Source organism: Rhincodon typus, chromosome 9 (assembly GCF_021869965.1).
Source record: "Rhincodon typus isolate 14 chromosome 9, sRhiTyp1.1, whole genome shotgun sequence".
In the NCBI taxonomy this organism is placed as follows: domain Eukaryota; kingdom Metazoa; phylum Chordata; class Chondrichthyes; order Orectolobiformes; family Rhincodontidae; genus Rhincodon; species Rhincodon typus.
The window spans coordinates 32,636,223-32,650,779 of NC_063340.1; the positions used below are offsets into that span (position 1 = coordinate 32,636,223).

Consider the following 14,557-nt stretch of genomic DNA (forward strand, 5'->3'; position numbering starts at 1 on the left):
AATAAGATGTGAAACAGAATGATCATTTGCAATAACAACTGGATCAGGCACGGACATTTTTGGGGAAGGGGTGACACTTGCACAATGAAGCAGGAGTGTGCCTGAGGAATGGAATCTCAGGCTACCCTATGTGGAGTTGTTTGGGTCAGGGATGGCAGACCCTTAAAAGACTAAATAGACTGAAAGGCATATGATAGTGGAGAAAGTCACCGCACTTCTAAGCGTTGAGATGGCTTGAAATCAAGAAAGGCACAATACAAATAGAAGTACTGCAGTCTTCTACTAATTCAAGTTTAAAAAAGAACAAAATTAAGTTCTTACAGTTCAATCTGATTTTGCTAATCTCAATCATGAGTGTTCACAATGGTTCCATGATCACATTTGCATTGCCTCCAACAGCAAGTGAAGGTCATCTTATTTTTCAAAAATAAGAAACAAAGAATATCCTATTTAAGCTTTCTGATACAAGGATTATTAAACTGGTTCTAAAAAACCTTGCTTAGAACAGTAGATGACCATTCTGTTTGCCAGTCAAATACAGGTCCAATTTGCATGACCGTGCAAATTATTTAGATGGTTAAAAAAGGATGGGCTATTACCCTTTAACAGCCTCCTGCAATTTGTAAAGCTGTGCAGGACCAAAGAAACTGTTTTCTCGACTAATGTCGAGATCACTTTCCATTGGGCAACTCCAAACTACTTTTTTAATCCAGTAAAGATTTTGTGCAGAAAGTAAGGCAATCAAACCAGTCCAAAGATGTGCAGGTTAGGTGGATTGGCTACACTAAAATGCCTATAGTATCCAGGGATGTGTAGGCTAGATGGGTTAGCCATGGGAAATGCAGGTTTACAGGAATAAAGTAGGGTTGATGTACACGAAGTGCTGAATGGCCTGCTTCCATACTAGGTATTCTATGAAAAAGGACATTGGATCAATGAGTTTCTATAGCCGGTAGCATTTCATGATAAAATGCTTTGCAATTCATACAAAATGTTAGCTTGTATAAATAGCTCAGGTAAACCATTACCAGAGAATCATTCTTTACAATTCCACTGATAGCATTTCTGACTACAGCAAGTGAAAGAAGATCAATTTGATCTGTTTAACTTGGATTCAACAACCCATTTTCCAAGCCAATAGCATTACAATGGTACAGTAGTGTTTAGCTACTGGAACAACATCAATTTCACAGTACAGGGTAGTCAAGAGTCATTGAGGGATGGGAAGATTGTGAGCCAGCAGATTAGGTGATGGATCAGCCACACAGTTGAATTTCTGACATTGACAAAAGTGCATCCAGTCAGTTAGAATACTATGCACGCAAAATGCAAAGTACCTTACATAACAGTAAAGAGCTGATGAATCGAAGTTTGTTAATTCCTCTCAAGATGAGCCAAAGCCCTTCAGAATATATTTCAATCAATATGTAACCAAAGCAACCATCTGTGAAACTGACAAGCCAAGCTCTCCTGGGACCCTATTAATAACCAATTCCTGTTTGGCATGTTATCATCAACAAAGCAAGAAAAGCTGACTTTCAGGTCTAACAGGATTGCGTGCCAGGAGAGAAAGGTATTTATATTAACCATTTATTGAAAGAAGAAAAACACATAGCTCACATTCAGTTAATAGAAGACTTAGAATTTAGTGGGTTCCTTTTGATCTGGATTTTGCGTGACTGATTTGACTTGTGGCAGTCAACAAAACTGAAATATGTTTGAGAATTTCTGAAACAGCAGGACTGTGCATTATCATTACGCAAACACCATTTTCAGATAACCATTAATTTATCATTTTAAGTCTTGTGTGGCATACTATTAATCTACTTGTTCTCACTCAATATAAATGGAATAATTTCAACTGCACAATTAATCATTTACCAAGGCATCACTTATTTCCAGCTCTCAAAAATATAGAGAGCATATATGCTTATCACCCTTGCTTCTAATTTACACTTTTGTTGGGGACAGCAAAGTGCTATTTACATTTCTGATCAAAAGATGTTACATATACACAAAAACTTATGTAATACATATACCTTTACTTCATCAAAACTAGTCCATTGTTCGCTAATAAAGTTATTACTATCATTGTATTATTAGAATGATGCCATGGATAAGGAATTACAGAATGTAGCTGGGTTTATTCTTCTTACAGCAGAGAAGGTTAAGACAACACTTAGCTGTTAAAAAGCTCAATAAACATTTGAGAGTGTAAGTGTAAAAAAAAAATTATTCATAACGATTGATAGCAAAAAATTGGATTACCAGGTTTTCAAAAGTCAAAACTGAAAATGTTGAAAAGCCATGGGAAGGCAGGGTCTCTGTTGATGACTGAGATGCTGAGAGACCAATTGCAGGAGCCTAAGGAAGGGCAGTTGAAAAGTGAGGGATTACACAATGACATCTCCAAGAACATAACCAGTCATGTGATTTCATAGATAGTAGGAACAGCAGATGCTGGAGAATCCAAGACAACAAGGTGCAGGGCTGGATGAACACAGCAGGCCAAGCAGCATCATAGTCTTTTGGAATACAACAGCAGCAACGAAGTTGTAAATGCCAAAATTTTAGTGACAATTCCCTTAGCAGCATTAAGAGGGTAGTGGTGGCATGGATACGAGTTTGCCATGTACAGGGTATTTATGGGAAGAACAAAATTTCCTAGACTTTCTTCATACAGAACCTGACAACAGAAGGGAAAAAAGTATGAAAACCAAGACATATGAATCATTTTTAGGAAAATGTCAGGGCACTGGGACACTTAATGAAAAGAATCAGGCTATCCCAGCGAAACTCGTGTCTCGTCTTTCAAACAAGATGTGGATTGAAGTAAAAGTAGAGGTGACATACAGCGAACAGTTTAATGCAGTTAGCAGTTTGGACTTACAATGGACATCAGCTAGGATTGTGAACAGAGAACAGAGAACACATCACTGCCTTTTAAAAGGAAATGTAATAAAAAAACACAAAAGGATGAAAACACTACAAGGATATGAAGCAAGTTGAGGGAATGGGACTAACTGAATACTCTTTCAAAGAAAAGACACACTGGGTCTTGTGAACATTTTCTATGCTGTAATGCTCGACAATTCAATGCGCAAACAAGAGTACTACATGATTGAAAGCTTTGACAGTACACAGGCAATGTATAGTCTTTAAAGAATAAGGTTTACAGCAACTATACATTCCTTCATGGTACAAAACCCCAAAACCGCTCAGTCCGCCGTGGCTAGTAATGGAAGATAAGGCTTGTAAAAAAAAAGGTATTTAAAAAGTTATCAGAAACATTAGTTAACCTGAGATTGGACAGATATTAAAATATGGCAAAGGAGGACCAGAAAATTACTCAATAAAAGGGAGAATAAAATATGAATGGAAGCTGGCAAAAATCGAAAACAGATTGTTAAGCTTCTGTTAGGTTCCTTCATGGAGGAAAATACAAAAAAAATTCTCCCAGAATTAGAGATTGAAACAACTAGAGAGAATGAGGAATTGAAGGAATCTGGAATAATAAGACTGAATAAGTAAATTGGAAACATTAAAAGAGAATGAAGGTTGACAAGTCTCCGGGACCTGATATTCTTGATTGCAGAGTGTTGAAAGATGTAACTATGGAAATAATAGATACATTAGTAATCTTATTCCAAATTCTGGAATTATGCTTGCAGATTGGAAAGTAGCAAAATGTCACCTCACTATTTAACAGAGGAAGGAGAGAAATGGGGAACTACACATCTGTCAGCCTTACACCCATAGTAAGAAAATTGCTAGAATTTAGTATGAAGTACATGATATACATGTGGGTCAAAATGATCTGATTTAGCACACTCAGCATGGATTGAAGAATGGAAAATTACATTTGACAAATCTAATGGGGTTTTCTGAGGATGTTACCAATAGAATTAATAAAAGGGAGTCTGTTAACATAGTACACTTGGATTTGAGAAAGTTTTTGATTAGATCTCCCAAGGAAGGTTGGATAGCAAAATTAAATTGGGTAGGAGGTCAGGTACTGTCATGGATTAAAGGACTGACTAAAAAGGCAGAAAACAGTAGGATAAATGGATCCTTCTCACATTGGAGACACATTATTAATAGGAACCCACAAGGATCAGTACTTGGGCCTCAATTATTTACAGTTTATATTAAATCATTTGGATGCTAGGATCAAATGAAATATTTTCAAATTCATGGATGTCACAAAGCTAGGTGGGATTGTATCCTATGAGGAAGATGCAGAGCTGTTTCACGAAGATTTGGACAGACTGAGTGTATATGCAAGAGCAGGATAACTGGAATATCATGTTGAAAAATGTGACATTATGCACTTTGGTAATAGGGACAGATATTCAGTTTTTTTTTTAAATGCTAACATGTTGGAAAGTGTAGAGGCACAAAAGGGACCTGGGTGTCAGGCACAATAACCAATTATGAAGGCTAGTGAAATGGTATATTTTAAATCACAAATGGATTTGAATACAGTAGTAGTAAATTAATGCTTCAACTGTATAGAACTATGGTTAGACTACTTCTGGAGTACTGTGCACAGATTCGGTCTGCTTACCTGTGTCAGAACATTATGGTCATAGAGGGAGTGCAACAAAGGCTCACTAGACTTGATCCAGGATGGCTGGACTGTCTTACGAGGAGTGATTGGGAAATTTGGACCTGTATGACTTATAATACCTCTCATTCCTCTAGGAATCTCAGTGAAATCTACAAAATACTTAAAGCGATTTACAAAGTAGATGCAGGTATGATAGTTTCCCTGGTTGGGGAATGTAGAATCAGGACAGACAATTTCAAGAGAAGGGAAAGCCACTTAATACAGAGAAGAGGAAAATTTGTTTTTATACCAAGAAGGTTATCACTCTTTGGAATTCTCAATCACAAAGGGTTGTGGAAGTCATTGAGAAGGTTTAAATTAGAGATTGATAGATTTCTAATGATACACCAATGATTAAAAAGTGCTGTGAGGATAGTGGCGGTGGGGGAAGGCATTTAAGTGAATGATACAGCAGGCAGAATGAGCTGAATGGTCTACCCCAATGTTCCTATCCAGGTAATATTTTTATCATTAGTTCAGGAATCAGAACATTTCCTGATCATGTTCCTCACTTCTATTAGGCAGCCTATTTAAAATTCATTTTCTCTCCTGTAGTTGGGTGTGGGCTGGAGACAGGGCTGCTGCCTATAAGGCAGGACCTGGGTAGCAATGAATGCAGGTTACGGCAAGCACCCCAGTCCTACCCATAACTGTTAGGCCCTCTACCCTGCCACCCACCCCACCCCGCAACCAGTCATGCCATTTTTGTATCCTCCATACACAGAATAAATGAGGTATTCCTTCAATGAAGCCAGCTGGCAACTGCATAAGTAGTATGTTGAATTAATGACCAGGCATCTGTTTTGCCAGTTGGTTTTATTTTGAAGGCTTGACTGAGCTCCAGGACTGTCTATTGCATTCAGTCCAGTCAATGTTTAATTACATAACTTGAAGGGAACTGCTAAGTTTGGTTAATTATTGCAAACTCAAAATTGTTAATCTTAGCTTTGAAGTGATTTTCCAATGCCTTGTTGTTTATTTGGACCAGATTACAAGGTGTTTCTTCAATAACACTTTCACTGCCAGCATTTGATTTGCACTTAATGTGAATGAGAGGTTTTTGATTGGTTGTTTAATTGTAAAATTAAAAGAATCATTTAAACTGTTTAATAGTTGTTATATTGTGGCTGATTAGTTCTATACCGATTACATAATGAATACCTTAAGAAACACAACATGTATCTGGGCATAGTTTTGACGCAAAAAAAAAATCAAATCTCATGGTGCCCTGAAAAAAATTCATTCTGATTACCCACACTACAGAAAAGCAGAAGAGAAGAGAACTTTACCTTTTGGATAAAAGAGCTCTGCCTCGGAATCCTTACACAATCCTAATTAGTTTAATGGGCTCTTACCTTTTAAAGGGCAGAGTGCTATGGTTAAACACTATATTGTAAATGTACTTAAAATTACCATTACATTTCCATAAATGAAGTTGGCAAGAATTTTTTTTTTTTTTTTTTTTTTTTTTAAAAATAATCTGCTGAATGGTTCACAAATATACAACGGGCTTCTCCCAAGTTCATGAGCTGGCTTACCTATACCCTTCAAGAAGACACACACCTCTACAAAATTAAAACAACAAAAGAAATCTGAATTTGCAATAGGCACTTCAATAGCAATTCCAACATCATTTTAAGTGGACATTGGGTCACAAAATGCTAGCTGTCTCAAAAAGAGAGGGTGGTAGAAATTGAAGTATAAAAATATCAGAGATAGTAGGAACTGCAGATGCTGGAGAATCCGAGATAACAAGGTGTAGGGCTGGATGAACACAGCAGGCCAACCAGCATCAGAGGAGCAGGAAGGCTGATGTTTCGGGCCTAGACCCTTCTTCAGAAATCATCTCATTTTCATCCTCTTGGTTTGGGTTTGCTCAAAATTTTAAAAGGTGGAGGCTAGGGGATTTAAGAGGGGTTTTGAGGACTTCTTTCCACCCAGAGTGGTGGGAATCCGGATGCACTGCCTGGGATGTTAGTAGAGGCAGGAGACCTCAACATTTAAAATATACATATTGTGAGATTTGAGGTCGTGGGCCAGGTGCTGGAAAATGGGATGAGTGTAGATAGTTCAGCACAGACTTGAAGGGAATTGAAAACAAGAAGAAATTCTGGAGGTCAAGGTGAGTCAGACATCATCCATGGAGAGAAAGCAAGCTAACATTTTGAGTCTAGTTGACTCTTCAGCAGAGCTCTTACAGACTCAAGGGGCCTCTTTTCTGCTTCATGACTCTAGGAAAATTCAGTGTGTGTTTGTTAGTGTCAATACAATAAAAAGCAAATTCAGAGCTCTGGGAGAAGGGAATCATACAAGACAGTGGGGGGGGGCTTGATGAGGCAGGATTGGCAAAAAGAAAAGAGGTGAATCTGGAGGAAACCGGCAGGTTGGGCAGGAGTGACGAGAGAGTGCAGGATATCATGGTGAGGGCAGAGCTAGGGACGGCCATTAGTTAAGATGGCATGGCATTGAGTGTAACATGTCTAGGGGCTGGCTAGCTAACAGAAAGCAAAAGGTCAGAATAAATAGATCTTTTTCTGGGTTGGCAAGATGTAACTTGTGGGATGCCACAGGGTTCAGTTCTCAGACTCCAACAACTTACAAATATAAATTAACTTTCCTGGATGCAAGAATAGACATACTACAGCCAAATTTGCAACTGACATTAAAATAGCTGAGTAAGTTAGTTCCAATGAAGAAATAAAACATTTGCAAGAGTAATGGATTGGTTATGTGAATGGCCTAAAATTTGGCAGATGGAATTTAATGTGGATAAGTATGAGGTTATCCACTTTTGGTCATAAGAATAGAAATGAAACGTATCTAAACAGACAGAAATTTCAGTGTGCTTCAATGCAAAGGGATCTGGGTGGACTTGTGCATGAGTCACAGAAAACTAGTACACAGTTACAGCAGTTAATAAAGGAAGGCAAATGGAATTGTGGCATTTATTGCTAAAGGAACAGTACAAAGCATTACTGAGACCAAACTTGGAGTATTGCATACAATATTTGTCCCCTTAAGGGGGAATGTAGTTGCATTGGAGGCAGTTCAGAGAACGTTCACTGGATTAATTACAGAGATGATGGGTTTGTCTTGTGAAGAGAGTGATTGAACAATTTAGGCCTACACCCTCTGAAGTTTAGAAAAATGAGAGGAGATCTAATGGAGGTGTGCAAGATGTTAAAGGGGATTGAGAAAGTGGATGCTTCCCCTTGTGCAGCAGTTTAGAATGAGTGGTCATAATTTTTAATTATAAGTAGTAGTTTGAAAATACAAATGAGAAAAAAATTATTTCTGTCAAAAGAATTCACTATCCCAGAGTGTGATGGATGGCAGGACACTGAATAAATTTTATAAGGAGTTGGATAGATTTTTGATTAATAATGGGTTAAAGGATTATGGTGAGTGGGCAGGAAATTGGATTGAGGTCAAGATGATATCAGCCTTGATCACATCAATTGTCAAAACATACTCGAGAAGCTGAATTGCCTACAGAAACTCTCATAACATTTAAGTAGTATTTATAAGGAATTAGATGTGCACTTACAATGTCAAGGCATACAGTACATTTGGCCAAAGTGCTGGAAAATGGGATTACAATAATAGTTAAATGTTTGCTTTTAACAGGCACAAACTTGATGGGCCAAAGCCTTTTTCTGAGTTGTGGACCTCTGTGATTCTAACATCAAGAACATCTTCAAATTTAACAAAATCCATCAAAAGAAATATAGCTTGTACCTATCTGCTATCACAAAATAAACCAATTTTATACTCCCATCTGATGTTTTTACCGAACAAGTAAGTTCTCAGGCAAAAATCTGGCTTGATTGATTACTTTTTTGGTTTTAACAAGATGATATCTCACTGAAATATAAGCACGCAATGTTAAAGATTTGGTTTGAACAACTGAACAGAATTATTTTACAAAAAAAGATAAAACAGAATAAAATAAACCATTTATATTTTAAAGATCTCAAAACACATAATAAAAATATAATCCCATTAATCGCAAAAGCACCCCTTTACAATACTTAGTCCAAAGAAAATTTCTTTTCTATCATCCCAGTACAGCTTAATTTCTGTGGTTTTAACTTCCAGTCTCAAATCTGATAGTCTCTTCCTGGAGCCTTCACATAACAGAATTTAAACTCTCTTAAATAACTCTCAAGGTTTTAAGAAAAAAAAAAGCACTTCTGACCTTGAATTTTTACTAAACTCCTTATCGAGACAATGCTCTCCCCATTTTTCCCCTTTGCTGTGCAGATCTCGGTGCTCTGCGCACAACAGCAGCTTTCACAACTGGATGCCAGTGCATCAGCTCTGTGGATCTCTACCAGAAAAGATGATGAGTGTGATGAAGATCCATCATAACAACAAAAAGGAGTAGGAAACATTCAAACCTAAAGACACTCAACTGGAAGAAAATGAATTTCTGAATTAAAAAAGGGCTATGCGGGGTGGGGGGGTAAAAATCGGAAAGAAAAACTGACAAAGATTTTTTAAAAAAAGGTTTTCAAAGAAGATATAATTCAGATCCAAAAAAAGTGAACGTATTGCTATGAGGAGATAAAGAAAGGAGGATTCAAAGTTAGCATTCACTTTGCATTGAAATAAAAAGGTGGGGGCAAAAAAAAAAAAGAGCCTCATGACAAAAGTTCAACACAGTAGAGAATTTTTTGCTTATCTATTGTCTTATTCCCTTTCTTTTTGAATTTATAGGTCATCTTTTGCTGGTTTTTGAAACCCTCCAAATCCCCAGGATTACTCACCTTTTTCACAACATTAGAAGTCTTTTAGATTCATTCTATCGTGAACTTATCTATTCAGATGTGGCTGTACCACACTTCCAGCAAAGGTTTTAATGCTCAATGGAATGTATATTAGTTGAGAATATGAATTATTTAATGCATTGCCATTGATTATTTATCTAAGCTAATTTCTCATACCTCAATCCACTCACTTTTCAATCTTCCATAATTGAATGTGTTTAAATTTAAGATGCCTATTTCCAATTTAATCATATAGGTCCCAAATTTGATATCAAAGTCTGTCATATTAAGATCATACTTTCCCCAAAATCCTTTAATTGAAAATTAACAAACATGCCAGACTTATTACACAATGCTGAAATCTAAAATAGTTTTCTGGGACAGTTGTTGAAGAATCAGCTAGGCCAGAGACCATCTCAAATGATCTTCACAAACTCATCCTCCAAGCTACCTTCATCAATTTATTTATCAAATATGCAGATTAAAGTCCCCCACAATTTACACATTACTCATTCCTCTGATTTCCTTATTCTTGTATAGCTTCCAAAACCCTGCAACAATTTAATACCAAAGACTATTTGCTTGGGTCCCTGGCAACCAAAAGCACACTATCCAGTTTCAGCTCCCATCCCATAGCCCTAACATTAATCCTTCCAGGTTCAGGAGGGACACTGCACTGCATTATTTAAAAGAAGACCCAAGAATTAAAATACTTGGCTCTCATTCACAGTAAATGGGTTTCATTCTTGTCTGTGCCAAATGTGACTCTTTTTAAAAATCAACCTCAACAAAAATTCTTTCAGGGAATCACAACTTAGGAATAATGCTAAGACTGTGGAATAGGTTAAAATGAGTTTTACTAGAGTGATACCAGGAATGATGGTGTTCAGTTAAGTGGAGAGTCTAGAGAAAATGGAATTCTTCTCCATATCACAGCAGATTAAAAAAAGTAATAAAAAGATGTTAAAAATAATGTAGGGTTTTAAGAAGCTAAATAGGAAACGGATTCCAATTGCAGGAAGATTAGTAACCAAAGGACATGAATTTAAAATAATTAGCAAAAAGAACCAAAATGAATAAGGAGGTATTCAGTTTATGTAGTGAATTATTATCTATAAAGGTGCTACGTAATAGGATACAGGATGCAAATTCAATAGTGATCTTAAAAAGGGATTGCATTTATATTTGAAGTTTTCAGGGCTTTGAGAAAGACCAGGACTCATTTTTAGCTCTTTAGAACAGCTGGCAAAAAGAACAACTGAACGACCTCCTTGGTGTTACACAATTGTCCAATTCTTCACATTGCAGCAGTGAAGTGACAGAATTTTCAAAATATCACAAATGATAATTAAGCAGGCAATAAAAACATAACGTGTCAGTGCAAAAATATCAAAACTCAAGGTGCTGTTCATACACATTAAATTAAAGTGCTATACAGTACTTCTATAACTTGTCAGGATCCAGACTTTTTCTTCCCTTAAATCTGATGAGATGCTTCCTAAACCTGACAAGATTTTAACTTTGTCCGGTCCTGCTCTATTAGGTAAGGGGAGGTTCCATAACGTCACCTATCCACTTACCATTCTTTATACGAAGGACTCCCAAACAGCCATAGGCATCCATTATTTTCAGAAACTGACTCTTCACAATCTCCTTCTCCTCAGATGCTGTAAAAAAAAAACCCATTACATGTTTGACATGTGGAAACCAGATAAATTCAAAATAATGAGCTTAAATCATAGGACAGTATTAGTTTCAATTCCCATGAATCAGAACATAGCACCAAGAAAAGTTACATTGAACAAGTGACACGGTGGCTCAGTGGTTAGCACTGCTACCTTGCAGTGCCAGGGACCCGGGTTCAATCCCACCCCTGGGTGTGTGGGTTTCCTCCAGGTGCTCCAGTTTCCTCCCACAGTCCAAAGATATGCATGCTAGGTGGATTGGCCACACTAAATTGCCTGTAGTGTTCAGAGATGTGCAGATTAGGTGGGTAATGTCTGGGTGGGATACTTTGAGGTTTGGTGTGGACTGGTTGGGCCAAAGGGCCTGTTTCCACACTGTATGGGATTTTATGATTCTACTCTAAGACCTGCCTTGAGACAACTATGATTTGTTTGAGCATTTCATTTTAAAATGCACATTTTTATTCATTCTTTACTTCTCTCCACCATTCACAAACTCAATAGTAACTTACTCTCAGAGTTCGGTAGCGGGAGCTGAGACGTTGATTGACTCAAATTTAATTTCTGTTAGGAAAAGTTTTGGGGTTGCATTTTACAACTTTCATTGTACTGTACAGCCAGATGAGCAGATTTTTCATTCTCTGTCTGGGCTTGATTTAAAATTACGTCTCAAATGTGAAAGCAATACTTGTTGACATGGAGTTTAAATTCAGAAGAATTTCACAGTAAGCACTTACATTAACCTTCAGCTAATCTCACAAGGTGATGTAAAATGTAAAATATATTCTGTGAAAATATTTCGACAATGTTAACGCTTTAGCCCAGCTAACTGGACAGAGGTTCCCATCGTCATAGAGGCCTTCACTTTGTTATTAACCTAATCATTAAATTCGGACTATATACTTAAGTCTGTTCTCTACATGATCTAGGTGACCCTGACAGTCCCAGGTTTATGATTTACTAATAACTGGGTTCAAATATCAATGTAGCCCAGATGCTAGTAAACATTTGCTTCTGGGTGCTGACTCTACATCAGTACAAACTAAGTTATACATTACATAATAGATCAGCAAACCATAATATTTTGCGGTGTCAGATGTGTTTCAACAGCAGCTCTCTTGCCTCTGAGTTAGAAGGCTGTACGTCCAAGCTCCACTTCAGAAATTTTAGATTGACAGTGCTACACTGGTACATCAATATACTGAACTCCCAATATTTAAAAAGGAGTTATAAACAAAGGCTCCCCTTCCCCTTTAAACATAACTGAAAAGAATCCCATTTCAAAATGAGCCCCAGAGTCCCATATTTATACCCTCAACCTACACCAACATAGACCATCTTGTAACCATTACATTGTGTTTATGGAACCTTATAGAGGGAGGAGAAATTACTTCTCCCAAAAAGGGTTGTGAATCTGTGGAACTCACTACTCCAGATGTGGTGGATACTGGATCAGAGTAAATTTAAAAAGGAGAAGATAGAAAGATTTTTAATTAGTTCAAGGATTATAAACAGCAGGCAAGAAAGTGGGATTGAAGCCGAGATATAATTACTTGATCGCTTTAAATGGTGGAGCAAGCTGGAGGGGTTGAATTGCCTTTTCCTGCTCTTATTTCACATGTTCTTATTACTATGCATGAATTAAACCTCTTTTGCAGCCCAGCAAAAGGACTTGAAATCATTCCTAATGTATAATGCCAACAGTTGAATGAACCATATGAATTAAGAACAGAAATCAGTCACTCATGCCACTCACTTTTCGATAAGGCAATGGTTGATCTTTCTGTTCTAAATACCATTCCCATCTAACATGGATAACTTTTGATTCCCTTGCCTGATGAGAAACTATCCACTGCTATCTTTAAAATATTCACCTGGTTTCCACCATATTGTGAGGCAGAGAGTTCCGAAGTCAGACAACCCTAAAAAAAATTTCCCCTCATCTTAGCAATCATTAATTTTAAACAGCATCTCCTTGCTCTGAACTCATCCAGTGGAGTAAACATCCTTCACACCTTACAAAATCTTAAAGATCAGTGGAGTTGTGGATAGTGTAGAAGGTTGTCATAGGATCCAGCAGGATATAGATCAGTTGCAGACCTGGGTGGAGAAATGGCAGATGGACTTTAATCCAGGTAAGTGTGAGGTGCTGCACTGTGAGAAATTAAATGTTAAAGAAAAGTAGAGTTAACGGCAGGACCCTGAATAGCACTGATTTACAGAGGGATCTTGGGGTTCAAGTCCATAGCTCCCTGAAAGTGACCACACAAGTAGATAGGATGGAAGGAATAAGGCATGCTTGCTTTATTGATCAGGGAACTGAGTACAGGAGAGTTAGGATGTCACGTTGCAGCTTTATAAGACTTTGGTTATGCAACATTTGAGTGTATTGCATTCAATTCTGGCCACCACATTACAGGAAGGATGCAGAGGCTTTGGAGAAGGTCCAGAAGAGGTTTACCAGGATGCTGCCTAGATTAGAGGGTATGAGCTATAAAAAAAAAGGAGAGACTAGAAAAACTCAGGTTGTTTTCTCTGGAGTGGCAAAGGCTGAGGGGAGACTTGATAGAAGTCTATAAAATGAGATGTAGATAGGGTTGATGGTCAGAATCGTTTTCCCAGCGTTGCAATGGTTCAGGCGAGGGGGAAAATGTTCAAAGCAGATGTGAGGGCATGTTCTTCTTTAAAAAAAGTGGTAGGAGTCTGGAACTTGCTGCCAGGGGTGGTGGTGGAGGCAGATATGATAGGGGTGTTTAAAGAGACTTTTAGATAAGCACATGAATATAAAGAAATGGAGGGATATGGACCAAGGGAAGGCAGAAAAAGATTAGTTGAATTTGGCATCATACTGGGCACATCGTGGGCTGAAGAACCCATTCCTGTGCTGTATTGTTCTAAAATTGAATCTAATCACTCCTCTCTCTTCTACACGCAGTGTAATCAAGAACAGTCTGTCCGATAATCTGCCCATGCAAGGCAATCTAGTTAACACAACACTCCATCTAAAGCTTATCCAATTCTTTATAAACTTGTTTTTAAACTTACTTGATTGGGTTTACGAATGCATCTATTAGGAAAGGAGGTTTAATTAAAAGTGAGGGACCACAGACTTCAAGTGAATGGCAAAAGTAGTAAAATTAAAATGAGAAAAACTGTGGTCAGGGTCTGGAATGTGCTGAAAGCAAGTTCATTTGAAGCACCCAAAAAAGGATTTAGAAATTTATTGGACAATGAACAATACACAGGGTTAAAATTGTTTCAGAGATGGTAGGAACTGCAGATGCTGGAGAATTAGAGATGACAAGGTGTAGGGCTGCATGAACACAGCAGGCCAAGCAGCATCAGAGGAGCAGGAAAGCTGACGTTTCGGATCTAGACCCTTCCTCAGAAATGGGGGAGGGGGAAGGGGATTCTGAAATAAATAGGGAGAGAGCAGGAGACAGATAGAAGATGGATAAAAGGAGAAGATAGGTGGAGAGGAGACAGACAGGTCA

General features: G+C 37.7%; 1 protein-coding gene across 6 annotated transcripts in view; it reads right to left on the reverse strand.

Annotated features, from left to right (window-relative positions):
* Positions 1-14,557, reverse strand: part of LOC109927188 (synaptojanin-2-like) — a 182,334-nt gene that overhangs the window by 150,833 nt on the left and 16,944 nt on the right. For 4 of the 6 annotated variants that reach the window (XM_048601190.1, XM_048601187.1, XM_048601189.1 and 1 more), the window contains exons 2-3: positions 10,959-11,045; positions 8,808-8,939 (exon numbers count right to left, since the gene is read on the reverse strand). In XM_048601190.1, the coding sequence (XP_048457147.1) occupies positions 8,808-8,939; positions 10,959-11,045 (219 nt within the window). The remainder of the gene's footprint in view (positions 1-8,807; positions 8,940-10,958; positions 11,046-14,557) is intronic. The other 2 variants (XM_048601191.1, XM_048601188.1) reach the window with 1 other exon arrangement.